Source organism: Pipra filicauda, unplaced genomic scaffold, assembly GCF_003945595.2.
Source record: "Pipra filicauda isolate LSUMZ 115617 unplaced genomic scaffold, ASM394559v2 scaffold167_size3244652_pilon, whole genome shotgun sequence".
NCBI lineage: Eukaryota > Metazoa > Chordata > Aves > Passeriformes > Pipridae > Pipra > Pipra filicauda.
In genome coordinates, this window is record NW_024104184.1 from 1,696,190 (window position 1) to 1,710,502 (window position 14,313).

The 14,313-nt window shown below is 42.8% G+C and overlaps 1 protein-coding gene across 1 annotated transcript in view; it reads left to right on the forward strand.

Annotated features, from left to right (window-relative positions):
- Nucleotides 1-14,313, forward strand: part of COG5 (component of oligomeric golgi complex 5) — a 183,460-nt gene that overhangs the window by 166,093 nt on the left and 3,054 nt on the right. Inside the window, exons 19-21 of the mRNA XM_039379426.1 lie at nt 4,733-4,809; nt 5,295-5,421; nt 5,969-6,048. Of these exons, the coding sequence (XP_039235360.1) occupies nt 4,733-4,809; nt 5,295-5,421; nt 5,969-6,048 (284 nt within the window). The remainder of the gene's footprint in view (nt 1-4,732; nt 4,810-5,294; nt 5,422-5,968; nt 6,049-14,313) is intronic.

Below are 14,313 nucleotides of genomic sequence, written 5' to 3' on the forward strand. Positions count from 1 at the left end.
AGTATAAAAGTGCTTTTTCTCATTTTTCTTAAAAAATTTCCTTTTTAGTTTGTTACAGAAATGTGAAAGCAGCAGGATGCTGTAATCACAGTTGTAGTCATAAGGACAGAAACTACTAAAGCTAAAATGCATTTAATGTTTAATGCTAATTACCTTCCTGGAAAGAGGGAATTACTTTCTGTTGTGTGTTATTTTAGAGGTGTTACAGCTGAAGGATTTACTTAAGCATCAGCTGTTTTGGAATTGCTGCACTGGGGAGAAAACAAATTCCACTTCCCTTCCAGACCAGCTTCTTTCGTATAATAGTTCAGGGCTCTTCTGCTCTCTTGCTTGTTAAAGCATTCTGTTCTGTTGAATGGCTAGAAAAAAGCATTTTTAGTTAACATTTAAAAACTTGGAATTCATCTTGGCCAGGAGGAAATGCAATTGCTAAAAATTTAATGTTAAGATTTTCCAGCTGAAAAAACAGCGGTTTAGTAATGAGAGATCTTGAAAATACCACAATAGGCTCTAAACAATAACTTCACGATGGGATTTTTCGAAGCACTCTTCAATATATATGCATTATCTGTATCTAGACTGCGTATTAACTTCACCCTTGAGTTGCTGAACATAATCCAATTAGAGAAGCCAGTGATATATTTTTTGCAATATGGCCATCCAGTGAATAGTTCAATAATTGACCAACCAGCCATGGGCTATGGCAGAGTCATGTGAGAAGAAAAGATAATATAGCCTTTTTGGGCTTAGAGAGCAAGAACCACTGAGAGGAAGCATATGTTGGGCAGGAGTCTGCCACTGTGTTCTGCAAAGCATAGCAAACTAACATGAACAAAAGCAATGAATTTTGAACAAAGTTAGAAGAAACGAGTCATTAGGCCTTCTTCTATTCTATCTGCTGCTTCCTTTTGGCAAGCGTGTACATTCCCTACTGCTTCCCTTGGATCCTGTGTTAATGATTATCTCACATCAAGCCTCTGTGGTTGCAAATTACTGCTTGGACACCCAATTTATCGCTGAATTTAACCTGGATATCTGAATTTTCAAATTTGCAGTTCTGGAATGGAAATTTGGAAAAGAAACAAAAAATACTGCTTTACCCTTTTATATGTAAATTCCACAAGACGTGGCTGTGTGAAAGGCCTTGCACACATAATACAAGTACTGGCTTGCCGACAGCCGAAACCATCACCCAACATGTAAAAGCTCACCAACATGATTTGGAAACTGTAGCTGTGTATCATAGCAAGAGCTGCTATGGTATAAACATATTGCATGAATCAACAGTTGATGCCATTTCAGGTGATGACAGGTAGCAAAACCCAGAAGTGAAGTACGCTCGATCTGCCGCCCGATTCCAGCACCTTAAAAACAGCAGCTGTTCCAGCCGAATGGTTTCTCCCCAGCAGTTGCTCCCATCGCTGGCATAATGCTCAACAGAGACACAAAACCCCGCTCAGTGGCCTGCAGAAATGAATGTAGCAGCAGAAGGCTGCTGTAGCATCGTTGGCTCAGACGAATACTTAAAATTAAAATGAAGAAAACAATCTTAGTTATTATGCGTATTATACTTCTTATTGGAGAGATTGGGTTATAACACATAGCAGACTAGTATTGTAAATTAAAGAAAGAGTTTCTGTGGTTTCTGTGCATTTTTACCACATTAGTTTTAGCTCATTCCCACTCTTCATGAGTCAATTTGAGATAGTATAGTATGTGGCAAAGCTTAAAAACAATATTTTTCTTTGGCAACTAGTACTTCACAAATCAACCATCTGCTGCCATTAAATCTATCTAGTTCTAGCAGTACTAATAATTTCCTACAGTTAATAAAGGTTGAAGATGAAGTAATAGAATTTTCCAAGGTAAATTTTCTTCTTTAGTATTTAAGACTAAAAATGTTGATTTATGGAAACAGCAAAGTATATTCAAGAGAACTCATTTAAATTTGTTTTAATAAGGAATTGGTTAAACTGTAGAAAGTTTCACTTACACCTCAATGCTTCATATTATGTTTCAGGAGTGAAACAATCTTTTAAAACTTATTAAGCAAAATTATATTTTTGCTGTGGTGCTATTTCTTCCCCTCATGAGTACAGTTTGATCTGCGCATTTCTGTTTCCACAAGTCAGACTGGCAGTTTGTTGCCTTTTATCAGAGTCTCTAAAGAACCTAAAGGAATTATGTGCTCCCTGGTCCCTCACAGCTACAAGCCCGCAGCTCCCACCAGAGCTAGGACACCAGCTCCTGCAGGATATCAGTTACTTCCAGCTGCCCCCAGCCAATACTGATGCCTGAAAAGAAGCTCTGGAGAAATCAGTCTTGCTCCCCTTTGGTTTTCAGGGTCTGTAGGGTTCTTGTATCATGATGCAGCAAAGCATACTTAATTATCTCCTCCTTTTGGCTCCCTGCTCCCGATTCTGTGTGGCAGACCGGCCTCGTGGCTCCCATTTGTGCTCAGAAATGTCTGGGGAGACCTGGGGGAGCAACATACTGAACTTGTTGTAAGCTTCATCGCAGTCTGGAGTTGGAGCACCTCCCTGCAGCAATCCACAAGGAGAACCTGCCTTTCCTGGGTGCGTGCCCTCTACCTCACTCCCCTGGATTCAGCACACGCACAGCACCTGATGGCTCCTCAGGCGCAGGGGTGTGGACTTCCCACCTGCCTAACTTGGGCACAGTCTGGTGGACAGTTCTCAGGAACTGTGAAACTGGGTTGCACGTGCTCTGCAGCCCAAGGAATGGGTACCCCTTGCACCTGCAGGCGGGAGAGGTGACCTCCCCCTCAGGCTGTGAGGGGGATGAGTCAGGGTTCCCAGCTGGCTGTAGAGAGAGGCCTGTTTGTAGCCTAAAGATCTGGGGACCAGGAGGGCAGCAGACAGGAGGAAGCTGGGCTGTTACCCAGGGCTGGAGCCTTATTTCTGCTTCCTGGATTTTTATTCACTCTCTGCTCCTGTGAGTTCCTGCAGATTTCAAGTGTCCTGGAAGTGCTTGATGAGGGTCATGTACTCCAAGGGCCCTAGGCTCAGGCAGTGGCTGTGTACAGCCCCTAGGATAGCTCTCTGGGACATTGCCCATTGCCCTCCAAAGGCACCAACCTCTCCAGGTCTGCAGAGGAAGCCGAGGTGCTTGGGTTTCCCAGCTTTGTCTGACTGAATTTTGTGTAGGTGGATACTCCCACAGCATGAACCACCTGACCTTTTTTAGGTGTCCACCTCGGGGACAGATGCATCACCCCGCAAGAGTGGCTGTTTCTCTCTACTGAGTATGAAGAGAACCAGTAGATGTTGAGAAGTAGGTGAGATGATTCCCATCCTGCCACCTGCTTTTAGATACGGGTGCCTGAAAAATATGGCCTTGATTTGCATTAATTGCTAATTTAATTTCTTCTGGGTTTAGATGAACTGTGGCATCACAGTTCACTACACCATGTTTCTTGTTTATGCTGGAACCCCAAGTTACATGGTCTTGGTGAAGCTGGTGACCCAGCAACCAGCTCTGAGGAAATTTGACAGCTGGAAAGAATAATATAATAACATTAAGGACTTCACTGTAAATAGTGTCAGATCACAAACACTTTGAAACTCATTCAGCGATATTACTTAAATGGGAAACTCATTGTATGGTGGTTTTGATCTTGTTACTTATTTTAGCTGTCATCCTTTGAAACTTAGTTTAATTGTGCATCATGTGTAAATCAAAGACTGAATAGTCTTTCAAGTTGGGGGTTTTAAAAAAACGTATGTGGAGAATAAAGCTTGATCCCTCACTTGCTTGACGCTTCAAGAATGCAAAAAATAAAGACTTAATCCATATCTGACTAAAATTACCTGTGGGATTTTTTGAGTGGGGTTGTTTGTATTGATGTACATATTAACTGAAATTTTGCTGTGTAATGTTCATGTTCAGTCTGGGATCCAGAACAGAAATTGTTTTCTCACTTCTGTGTCTTCACTGTTAATGAAGAGCCTGTGGCAGAATTTAGGTGTAAAAACCCAAGTGGAGCCTGGCTCTTGTTCAAAAGAGCAGGAGAACTCCAGTGCTTAAAAAACAGAAAGTGTTTTAAACTTGTTTGTTTTTAAAGATGGCTGCTATAACTCAGAAACCAAACAGTATGAAAATAAGTATGAAAATAATACTCTTATTCTTTCCATATGACCCTGTGGCAGTAGGTCCCAGCTGCCTTCTATCTAATCTTCGTAGGTTTTGTGCCCCAAAATTTGGAGCCCGATGTTCAAGAAGGAATCATTTTAACCTTGTCCTTCACCAAGGGAAAGGGTGCCCAGCTGAAATGGGTCTGCAATTTAACTGCTTTAGCAGTGGTTTGTGGAGACCTGCCTAGATTTGCTTTCTTCCCACAGCTGTGGTCAGATTTTTGGGATATTGACATAAGTGCTTCAGCAGAAAGCTCATCACCAACAAAATATACTTGCTGCAAGAAACAAAGCTTCAGTCTCAGAAAGCTCATGAGACCCCCTCTGTTCTTATCCACAGACTGACACTGTCGTTTTTCATGAAATGCTTACTGTGTTGCCAAGAATAAGGCAAAAGTCTTGGCTTGCACAACATAGTATTGAAAGGAAAAGATAGCTTCTTGTCTTAATTCAGCCACTGGGAAGAAGTCAGTGACTTGGTCCACAAGTTTGGATTATTGGTTAAAGGCAGGCCACTTCAGTACCAAGTTTTATGTTTTGGGAGAATCTAATTAAAATTGAAATGTTTGTTTTTACAGATGGAGTTAGCAGTAGCACCGCTGTGTCGGCGAGTCTCTGACCTAGGAAAATCTTACAGACAGCTGAGGTCATTCAGGTGAGTTGCAGTCGCAGTATGACTAAACTGCATTTCTGAACTGATTTATTACCTTGCGTTAGTTCTGATTGAACTGAGAGCTTTTTTGGCAACACCCACCTGCAAATTAGAAATAGATTAAATTTCTTTTAAATTTTATGCAGAGTATAACTATGATTTAACAATCTTTGTCATGCAAATGTTGGCCAAATTGTACTTTTTTGTGTTGCTTTCAGTACATGTTCTGTATGACAGTGAGTTCTATAATTACCTTAAATGTTTTCACTGAAATATAAAATTTATAGTCCTGTGTTGATTAATTACAATAGGCAACTGCTGTAAATTTTTACAAAGTGGACCTGTGTTGGAAACCTAAGATGCAGAGCAGTGGCAAAAAATTAGATTATTCAATCCTAATGCAATATTGCCACCACATAGAAGCATTTTTCTAATGCATAAGATAAGCTTTTTCTTCCTTTCACAAGTATATTGTTACATTTTTCCAGACCGCTGCTGTTCCAGACCAGTGAGCATATTGCCAGTAGCCCAGCTCTGGGAGAGGTTATTCCATTCAGCATTATTCTTCAGTTCTTATTTACAAGAGCACCACCAGAGTTAAAATCACCCTTCCAGGTAATAGGATCAACCTGTCTTTCCTTTTCAGATGCCCTAAGGAGAAATGAGCATTGTAGTTTACCGTAGCTGTTTCAATTAAAAATTATTCAAGTCCATATTTTATATGATTTGTGGGCATTTGTTTTTATTGTGGCAAATGTGTTATGGTCATTGACTTAATATTTTGATTATTAACAGTAGGAATATGTTGACCTGATATTAAATATACTCTCAATTCTTTACTATTCTGTCAGCTCATAAAAGAAATTGCAGATCTTTTCCCAGACTGCAAATTGCCCAGATCCTACTCGTCTAAGATACAGGAAATCTAGATAAAAAGCCCTGTCAGAAATGGGTCATCACCTGAAGTAGGAGATCACCTCTGAGCTCCCAGATAACATACTGGGCTATTTTTGTTAGTTGTCTCTGATCTCTTTCTGCATCACTGCAGTATTAGGAGAGCCTCATGTGGCCTTCATTTATGTCATCTTTGATTCTGAAATTGGTGTATCTGTTTCCTTTTTCACATCTGTGTGTAATTGGTGTTTGTCTTTCTTTATATCAGAGGGCTGAGTGGTCCATTGCCCGTTACTCCCAGTGGCTTGATGATCATCCATGTGAAAAAGACAGGCTTGCTCTTATACGGTGAGAATCATGCTTCTTTCTTCTCTACATTTATGATAATGGAGCAGTAACTTATCTGCACACTAAGACTGGTCTTGAAAAGTAAAAAAATGTGCCTCAGGAGATGTGTCATAAATACCGTTACCCTCTCGCTACTCGTGGGATGAGTTGCAAAATGGCAGAATATGTAAACTGAACTTTCCCCTCCACCCTCCCATACCCAAGCCCTCCAGTGCTTTTGTAAGGAGCGCGTACTCATCTTGCAAAGGAGGGAAACCAGGCACAATGAAGGTTTAAATTAATACTGAGTTTTAGCAAAACTGCCTCCCTCTCTCACTGTTGGAAAGTCAAGGCTGCAACTGTCCTGTCTTCTGTATAAGGAAAGAGAAGCTTTGAAAGCTTAACCAGTGTAAATGTAGGTAGAAATCTAAAAATGGGAGACCCTTGTTACACCCCTGTAATGTTACTCTTCAGGAAATCAGCCCATGATTCACAGGGAAGTGACAATTACATCAGATTTTTAAAATCTTGCTTTATAGCTAAATACTATTTTGCATCTTAAAATGTTAGGAAAAGTTAGAAGAGTCTTGTTTTTCAAAACAAGCAGATTTTTAAAGTATGTTAGGGAGAACAGATGAGTTGTATGAATGTGACAGAGCCAGCCTGGGGATCCTTAGGATTCAAGGCTCAGGTGATCATTTGGCTCCTAATGCCCTAAATTTTCCAGCTATCTTCTCAGTGACCTCAGTGTCACCTACTCCAGTGGGATGGGAAAAGCTGTCACACGTAGCTGCAGCAGGCTCCATCTGGCCTGGGAGCCAACTCTGTCCTTGAACTTATGTGCGTGGATGTTGCCAGCTTTTGCTGAAGTGATAGAAGCTGACTTTTAAGTTCCAGCCAGCAGTGGTTGTGCCTGAGAAAGTCAACCGTTATCTGTCCACACTTCTGAAGCAGCCAAGAGGAGTCTGCTATAAATATTTATAGTTCCTGAAGATGATAGCACCATGCAGTCCCATGTAGTGATTGGGCCAGTTAAGGAAATACTAGTTGATCACCAGTAGATGTTAGTAGATTTATTTCTGAACTATTAAAATACAAACGGTGTCTCTTCATACGTGTATTTTTTTGAAAACCATACATGTTGTTAATCTTGTTTGTTTACAAAACTAGGTTTTCTTGAATCTCCAGCCATGACACCTTGAATTACAAGGGCATAGGTAATAGGTACAGGGCTGATAGAGCTATATATGTAATTAGTTATGAATATTTTGATTATAATTTCCATCCTGATAGTACTGACAAAACTGGAAATGTTGAATTTCAGATATATTGGAGAAAGCCAAAAATGCGAATCATTTGAGAACTGGTGGGATTTTGTTCTCTTCAGTCCTTTTTCACAAATTCGAAAATACCATTCTTAAATTGCCACAGATTTTTGTCTTTGCTTGCAATTAAATTTCATCCAGACTGATTCAGTTAATGGGCTTGCTGGTGGTCATGTTCAGACATTGATAAATTTCTCTGACCATGGAGGTATTAAGGTACAAACCTTGGGACAGTGGTTTTAGGCAGAGACATTAGACCAAATAGTGAAGCTGGAATACTTAAGTTTTTCCTTTCAATCCTTTCATTGAATCCTTTATTCATTTTGCATGAGATCCCACTATTAAAATATTTTAACTTTGTAATGTCAATAATGTACTGCTACAAGGTTATCACTTGGCAAGGTTATCACCTGAGCATTTTGCAGTGAGGCTGTGGTTCCTTTGCTTTGCACTGTGGAGTGCTCAGGCACTGCTTGGACATCCGTTGTCCCAGGGCATGGAGAGGGCAGCTTTGAAGATCCGCCCTTCCCAAAGGCCTTTGTTAGCACTCCAGTGGCTCTTCCCTGCTCTTGCTATGCCACACCTAGTCTTTGTCACTGCCCATGCTTGACTGCTGCTCCATCCACCCACAGCTCAGCGATTGCAGGCACCACTCCTGCAGCTTTGCTGGGCCACATTAGTTAACAGCACTGGGTTTGTCCAGCAGAGTCATCCCTCAGGTGTTTTAGTTGGCAGCTCGTGTAGCACTACAGTCTGGGAGCAAGGATCTGGGGCTGGCCAGCACTGAGATGCAATGAGGGAAGCGGATGGTTCTCTTTTGCAGACACCAGTCATCTCTGTAGGTACCGCTGTGTGCACTCTCCTTTTCACCATCTCCTCTCACGCCTGTAAGACATTTCTAAACAGGCCGGTTATCCGTATGTAAGACAGGCAAGCAAGCGTCAGTCACTGGTATGACCATGTCTCACTCATATTTTCTTTAATATTCTATTGGGAGACTTCTGAGCCTGCTCTTTGTGTGTCTCATATGAACCTAAGTTGAACTACAGGAGTCTTGCTCTTTTATTAGTCACCCTCTTCAAGCTTTTTCTGCCTGTAGTAGTTCAGCTGTGCTAATTGAACTTTGGATGTTTGGAGCCTTCAGATCCTTGCACTGGATATTATCTCACGTTTGCTGCAACCTTGCAAATGGTAATTTTCTGCAACTTCCCTTTGTAACAACTGTGCAATTACTCTAGGGACCCGCTGCTTAGATATTAATTTACTTGTGTTACCAGGATCCTTACAGCTTCACATTAAAGCTAATTGGAGTGCTTCTTCCGCTCTGTAGGTCTTAAATGCTTCACTGGCAACATGGTGTGAATGGTATTAGTACCATTCTGAGCGTTTTTGTGCATTTCTTTCTGCTCGTATCCAGCATGAAGGGTGGGATTTACCTGGCCAGAGGTATATTTGCTAGACTCCCTTTATGGTCAACAGAGAGAAACAGGCGCTGCTGGGGCTGATTCATCTTATCCTGAAGCAGGTACCTAAAATAGGTCAGTTGCGTTGTGTCCTGAAAGCTCCATTTTCCCTGTTAAGTGAAGGGAGCGAGGACTGGGACACAGGAGCACTCTCAGGCAGCCAGCTGCCCTGTAGACATTTAAAGTTAGGTGAGATGACCCTGCCGCAGGCGTCCTCCCTGAGTAGGGATTGTGTTGAAAGGAGCACTCCTTTAAGTGGCTGGGGCATTTTCTTCTTTTTAAATTAAGCTTGAAAACTCAGTCTTTCTTCCATAAAAGAAACCCTATTAGACATGGCAGGATTTGAGCCACCCTAAATAGTTTATCCATTCAAGGGCCAGTTTCTTACCTTTACCATTACAGTGTGGGTTAAGTCCCCTTACTGAAGCTCATCCTTGCTGGAGCAGAATTGAAAGGCAGGCCCAGTGAAGGGTTCATTTTCATAATGAGCTGATGTCCTGATCCGGAGATTGGCTCTGACCGCTAACCAGCCAGGGGCAGGGACAAATGCCAGCTCGTGGGCCACCACAAAAGCCCCATCTGTGCACTTGGTTCAGTCTCGGGGGGTGCAGCAGCCCGACAGCTTTGCCACGAGCAGCAGAGCCACGCTGGGTCAGTGCTCTGCTCACACCAAGCAAGAGCAGCCAGGCGGGGTGGCCAGAGCCTGCCGGCGCCTCTGAGCGCTCCGGGCCAGCGCCAGCCCATTCATTAAAAACCCTCAGCGGCACCGAGGCTTGTCTGTCGGCGCACGGTCCTTTGATCTCTTTATTAAGCACTCTGGAGTAACCTGGAGATGTTCCCTGCCAGTCTGTTGTCCTGCAGGTGACGCTGTTGGAGATTTTACTGTCCGTTTTTACGGTATTTTTTATCGTGGCTAGGCTTCGAGAACGAAGATTTGGGAAGGGCTCTACCCGCGTTTGTTAGCACTGGATTAAATAGACCTGGTGCCAGACAAATGTGTTCTTGCACAGCGTATTTCCCATTTTCTGCTTTGCCCTGAAGTTTGCAGAGCAAACAGACTTTTAACAAAGTATTAAAGAAAAGTCTGGCCCTGGTGTCCTCCAGCTGCTCTGCTGATGGTTCAGGACAGGAGTGCACAGGGTACTACCCCACTGCTGAGTAGGAAGGTGATCCCTGCCTCCTCCAAAGCTTCCAGTGTAAATCAGGATCCATTTGACTGAGGCAGAGCCCAGGAGGGGAGCGCTAGTATTCACGATTCCATATAAAATTAATTAATTAGAGTAATTCTAAATGATATGCATTAAGATCCCTTAAGAACCACAACCCAAATCGTACTTTTTTTTTCCTTTTAACTGTAGATATAAATCTTCATGGGTTGAAATAACATTTTAAAGAAGAACTATCTGGGTCTTATATAATCAGCTTGTCCTGATTTCCAAGAAAGCTCATGGTTTTGCTCATGCAAGTGAAGTAATTTAATAAGTGCTTTAAAATCCTTTTCCTTATGTGGGAGGGCACCTTAAACTTAGGGGTTTTTTTTCCTTACTTCTTATGGCATTTTTAATGAAGCATTAATATATGCAGAACATCCCACCAACCCTCTTTCCATGGCTCTCTTTTACAAACAGTATTTGTAATGTATACCATAGCTTGTCTTTTAAAATAGAAACAGATTGCTGAACAGGTTTTATGTCCTTTATTAGACTGGAAGATGCTGAATTTAGGGCATTATTTAGTCTAATCCCTTCAAGAGTATGTTTTGTATATTACATAAACAGGGTTTCTTCCATCTTAAACATCGATAATAGAACTATAAATTACATCTTTTTATATGACAACAGCTGTGATCTCTTCTGTGCTGGAGACCTGATGATACTGCTTTCACCCATGGTGCTGTTTATTTTTCCAGAACTGCTCAGGCACTGGTGTTTTTACAGTGTCCTCTACAGGAGTGAGCCTACCTTTTTAAAGACAGAATTTTAATGCTAAACTGGTGCATCTGAATTGAATTCTGTACTGCCAGCATGTACAAAAGCTTGTTTGAGCTAGGACTGGTAAAGTTTACACAAATTTCATCATAAATTCTGCATTTCAAGTGTTAACAAAGCCTTTAAACTCATTTATCTCCCCAAATGAGGTACAGTCAGGTAGGCATTTCAACAGCTCCAGTGATGTGTATTGTTCCAAGTTGCCCAGCTCAGCCAGCCAGTCTTGCTTTGCCATTAGCAGCTTCCTGCAGTGTCCATATTCCTCTATGTTGCAGTCCCAAAATCCCCCCCTTAAGACTTCATAACTGTCTTCAGAGAAACAAAACTCTCATCCCAGATGAACTTCTGGAATAATATATACTCTATTGACCATTGCTGCCTTCAGATACCTCTCCCAGCCCCATTCCTCCTTCTCACTCTGGAGCAACCTCATCATTATTCTCTGGACTCCAAACATCCTTTCTCCCTGGATTCATGATTTGTGCAATTTTATTACCTGGACCTTTTGTTCCCAGGGGTGTTGTTCCTAACAGAGTGGACAGAGTTCCTGGCCTTCCACCATGGTGTCATTACCATGGCCAGCAATGCAGAAGAGTTTCCTGAGCTTGACCGTGGTTCCTTTGTCACCAGGAAGGGTGTGGAACTTCAGGTGACTGCACTGCCTCTTCACTCCCAGCTTTCAGCAGCTGCAGCAGCTTTTCATCCTCCCACTCAGTGTGAGGCCCCTCAGCTGCTTTCCTACGCCTGCCCATATGGGAGCAGGTTCCCAGCCTTCCCATGGGGAGCAGGGAGTACTCTAGGTCAGTTCACTTCACTGAAAACACTGTTCTTTCTGTGCTTCAGGTAGAGTTACTGATAATGAATGGCTTTTTAACATTCAGCTTCAGAGTGTTTAAATACTTTTATTGGACACGCAAGTGTGGGACACAGGAAAATAGTGAATGCAGTTAGTGTGTTCAGAAAGCTTTTATTTTCATTGTTTAGTGTAAAGATGTAGAAGGTCTGTTTTAGAAAAATGCCTAACTCACCTTATAATATTGATGGAGTAGTAATTACTGGTTGTTTTTTTGAGTGGGTAAGAGAATTAGTTAAAATGCTCCTGGGTGGGTCATACTGGTGAAGTTTGACTCTGTCTCTTTGAAACAATACAAGCAAAGCCACACTAAAAGAGCAAGTGCAGCAGAAGGGAGCTGACAAAGACAACTTCTGTCGGCTCTTGGAGAAGGATCTGGGCAGTTCTGAGGTCACCAAACAATTCCTTTGAGCTGATTTTTAAGTTGCAAGAGGACAGTGGCTGCCACTGATGAACTTGGTTTTGCCAGTTAAATCAGATTCTTTCGGGGCAGGAGAGAAGGAAAAAGACATAAAAGCTGCTGGAAGGTGTGACAGTGGGACTCTAATACTGGTGTTTGGCACTTAGCATAGCCTAAATCTCATTCCATCTTGTTTGATCTGATGGGAATAAGTCTGGCTAAGGATTATCAAGGGCTGACATTGAGTGGTTTCGGGTGCTGCTTTTAGGGTAAAGCTTCTCCCTTTCATCTCTCTGGTTATCTCTGTAATCTTTTTCAAGGGCTTTTTCAAAGCAAGGAGATAAGTCAGAGAGGGATAGCAGTGTTACCATCTGGATAATGATGCCAACCCACAACTTCACCAAGAGGTGTCAGAGCTTTCTAAGTTAAGCAGGTCAATATGTTTTTTTCTATTTTCAGCTCTTGATGACTTCAAAAAACTATTTGGGCCCAACAAAGTTTGAGGAGTATATAGAAAGGAAAAGACAGGGACACTGGTGAGTGGAAGGGGAAGGATTTAGTTACAGTAAGAAAACTGTTGCAGGAGTTTCTCAACTGTTTTTTTAATACAAGGGACTATTCTTTGTAGCAACTAACTAACATCTGACATATGTACTGATAACTGCTGACCAGAGTACTTGATTACTGACCTGAGTGGAAATGTGAAACACCTCTGACTCTTCTGAAGCATCTCCCCTCATTGTGATGGCATCTGTGAGCCTTCTTTGCCTCCATCTCTCACCTGCTGCTCAGTTTGCTCATCACATCTGATTGCCACAAGAGGCCAGTTCATGTAAAAAGCACACTTTCCCGATGTTTCATTCCCTGAGTCTACTTCTTCTCTTTAAATCTTGGGATTTAAAATGTACCTGTGGATGTGCATTATCTCTCTGCCATTCATCATGCTGATGGCCTTTGCTGAGAGTGAGGTGAACTGCACCCAAAGCACTTTCTGGATGCAGCAAGCAGTTTTTTAGTTATTGCTTCTTTCCCTGTAGACCCTGTGCTGCTCCCCAGGGACCATTGGGAAGGAGCAGGCTGAAGGTTTGCAGGGCGCTGACCAGGTGCAAAAAGTCAACTTTATTTTGGCTAGATAAAATAAATATTCTTTCCCTGCCTTTCTGGCTGCAACAAGGGATTGCTTCCCTCTTGCTGTTTGTTGATGTGCAAAAAATTCAGTGACTCCTCATAGTGTGTTGGTACCTGGTGTGGATCACTCAGCAGTAGCTCACTAGTAAGTTATCAAAACTGTAGGGCTCTCAAGTGCACTAAGGCCAACACTAGGGACTGTTTCGGTGCTCAGTCACTTTATTCTTCTGAAGCCTCTCAACTTTCCAGTAATCCAGTCCATCCTCCTTTTGCATCCCTTCAGTCTCAGACAACATGCCCCGGCCTTCAGCAAAGAGCAACTCTGAAGTCCAGCTGCTGCCTGGGGACATCAGGAGCTGTGGTGGGTGGTGGGAAGCTCCTCGGGCCTATGCTTGTTTCATTTCCATCCTGTGCTCAGAAGGAAAGCTGCCTCAGGTTCTTTGGTTGCATAGTTGTTTCACTGTCTCCCTGTCAAACTCTATTAGCAGGGAATGCACGAGGGGACACCCAACTCCCCCTGTTGTGCTCTGGCAGTGAAGCTGATGGATCAGCACCTCGATCTGATGGGGATGGGAAGTGCTGGCAGGAGCAGGTGCAGCCCCAGGACCAGCTCAAGGGGCCAGGCTGTCATTGCTGTCACTGGCTTCTCGAAACCCAAAGGTCAGACTCCTCTCTTCAGCAAACTGAGCACAGGCTCTTGGCCTCAGGAGCATCTTCCACTTGTTAATAACCGAACTTTGTTGGAAATTCCCAGCAGTGCTCTGACACAGATGGGTTTGAGTCATAGAGGAAGGGTCAAGCTTTACTCACAGGCAACCAAGTGTATTGTGACCCTGCATCCTCCTTCCATCTCTTCTGCTTTGCCAGGTTTGGTGCGCTCATCTGACCCTACCCAGAGCTGCAGCACCACACAGGGATCTTGGCTGCTCCTCTCTTAACATATTATTCCAGGAGGAGCCTCTGTATGTGTGAAACATGGGCTGAATCTCACTCTTTAGTGCTTCTGCTTTCCTTAAGCCTTGTCTAATTAAATGCCTATTTACTGCCTATTGCCTCCAGCTGCCAGCAGGCACGTATGGGTGAGCAGTGCTGCCTTCAGTCCATGAACTCTTTGGGTGGGAATGCAGTG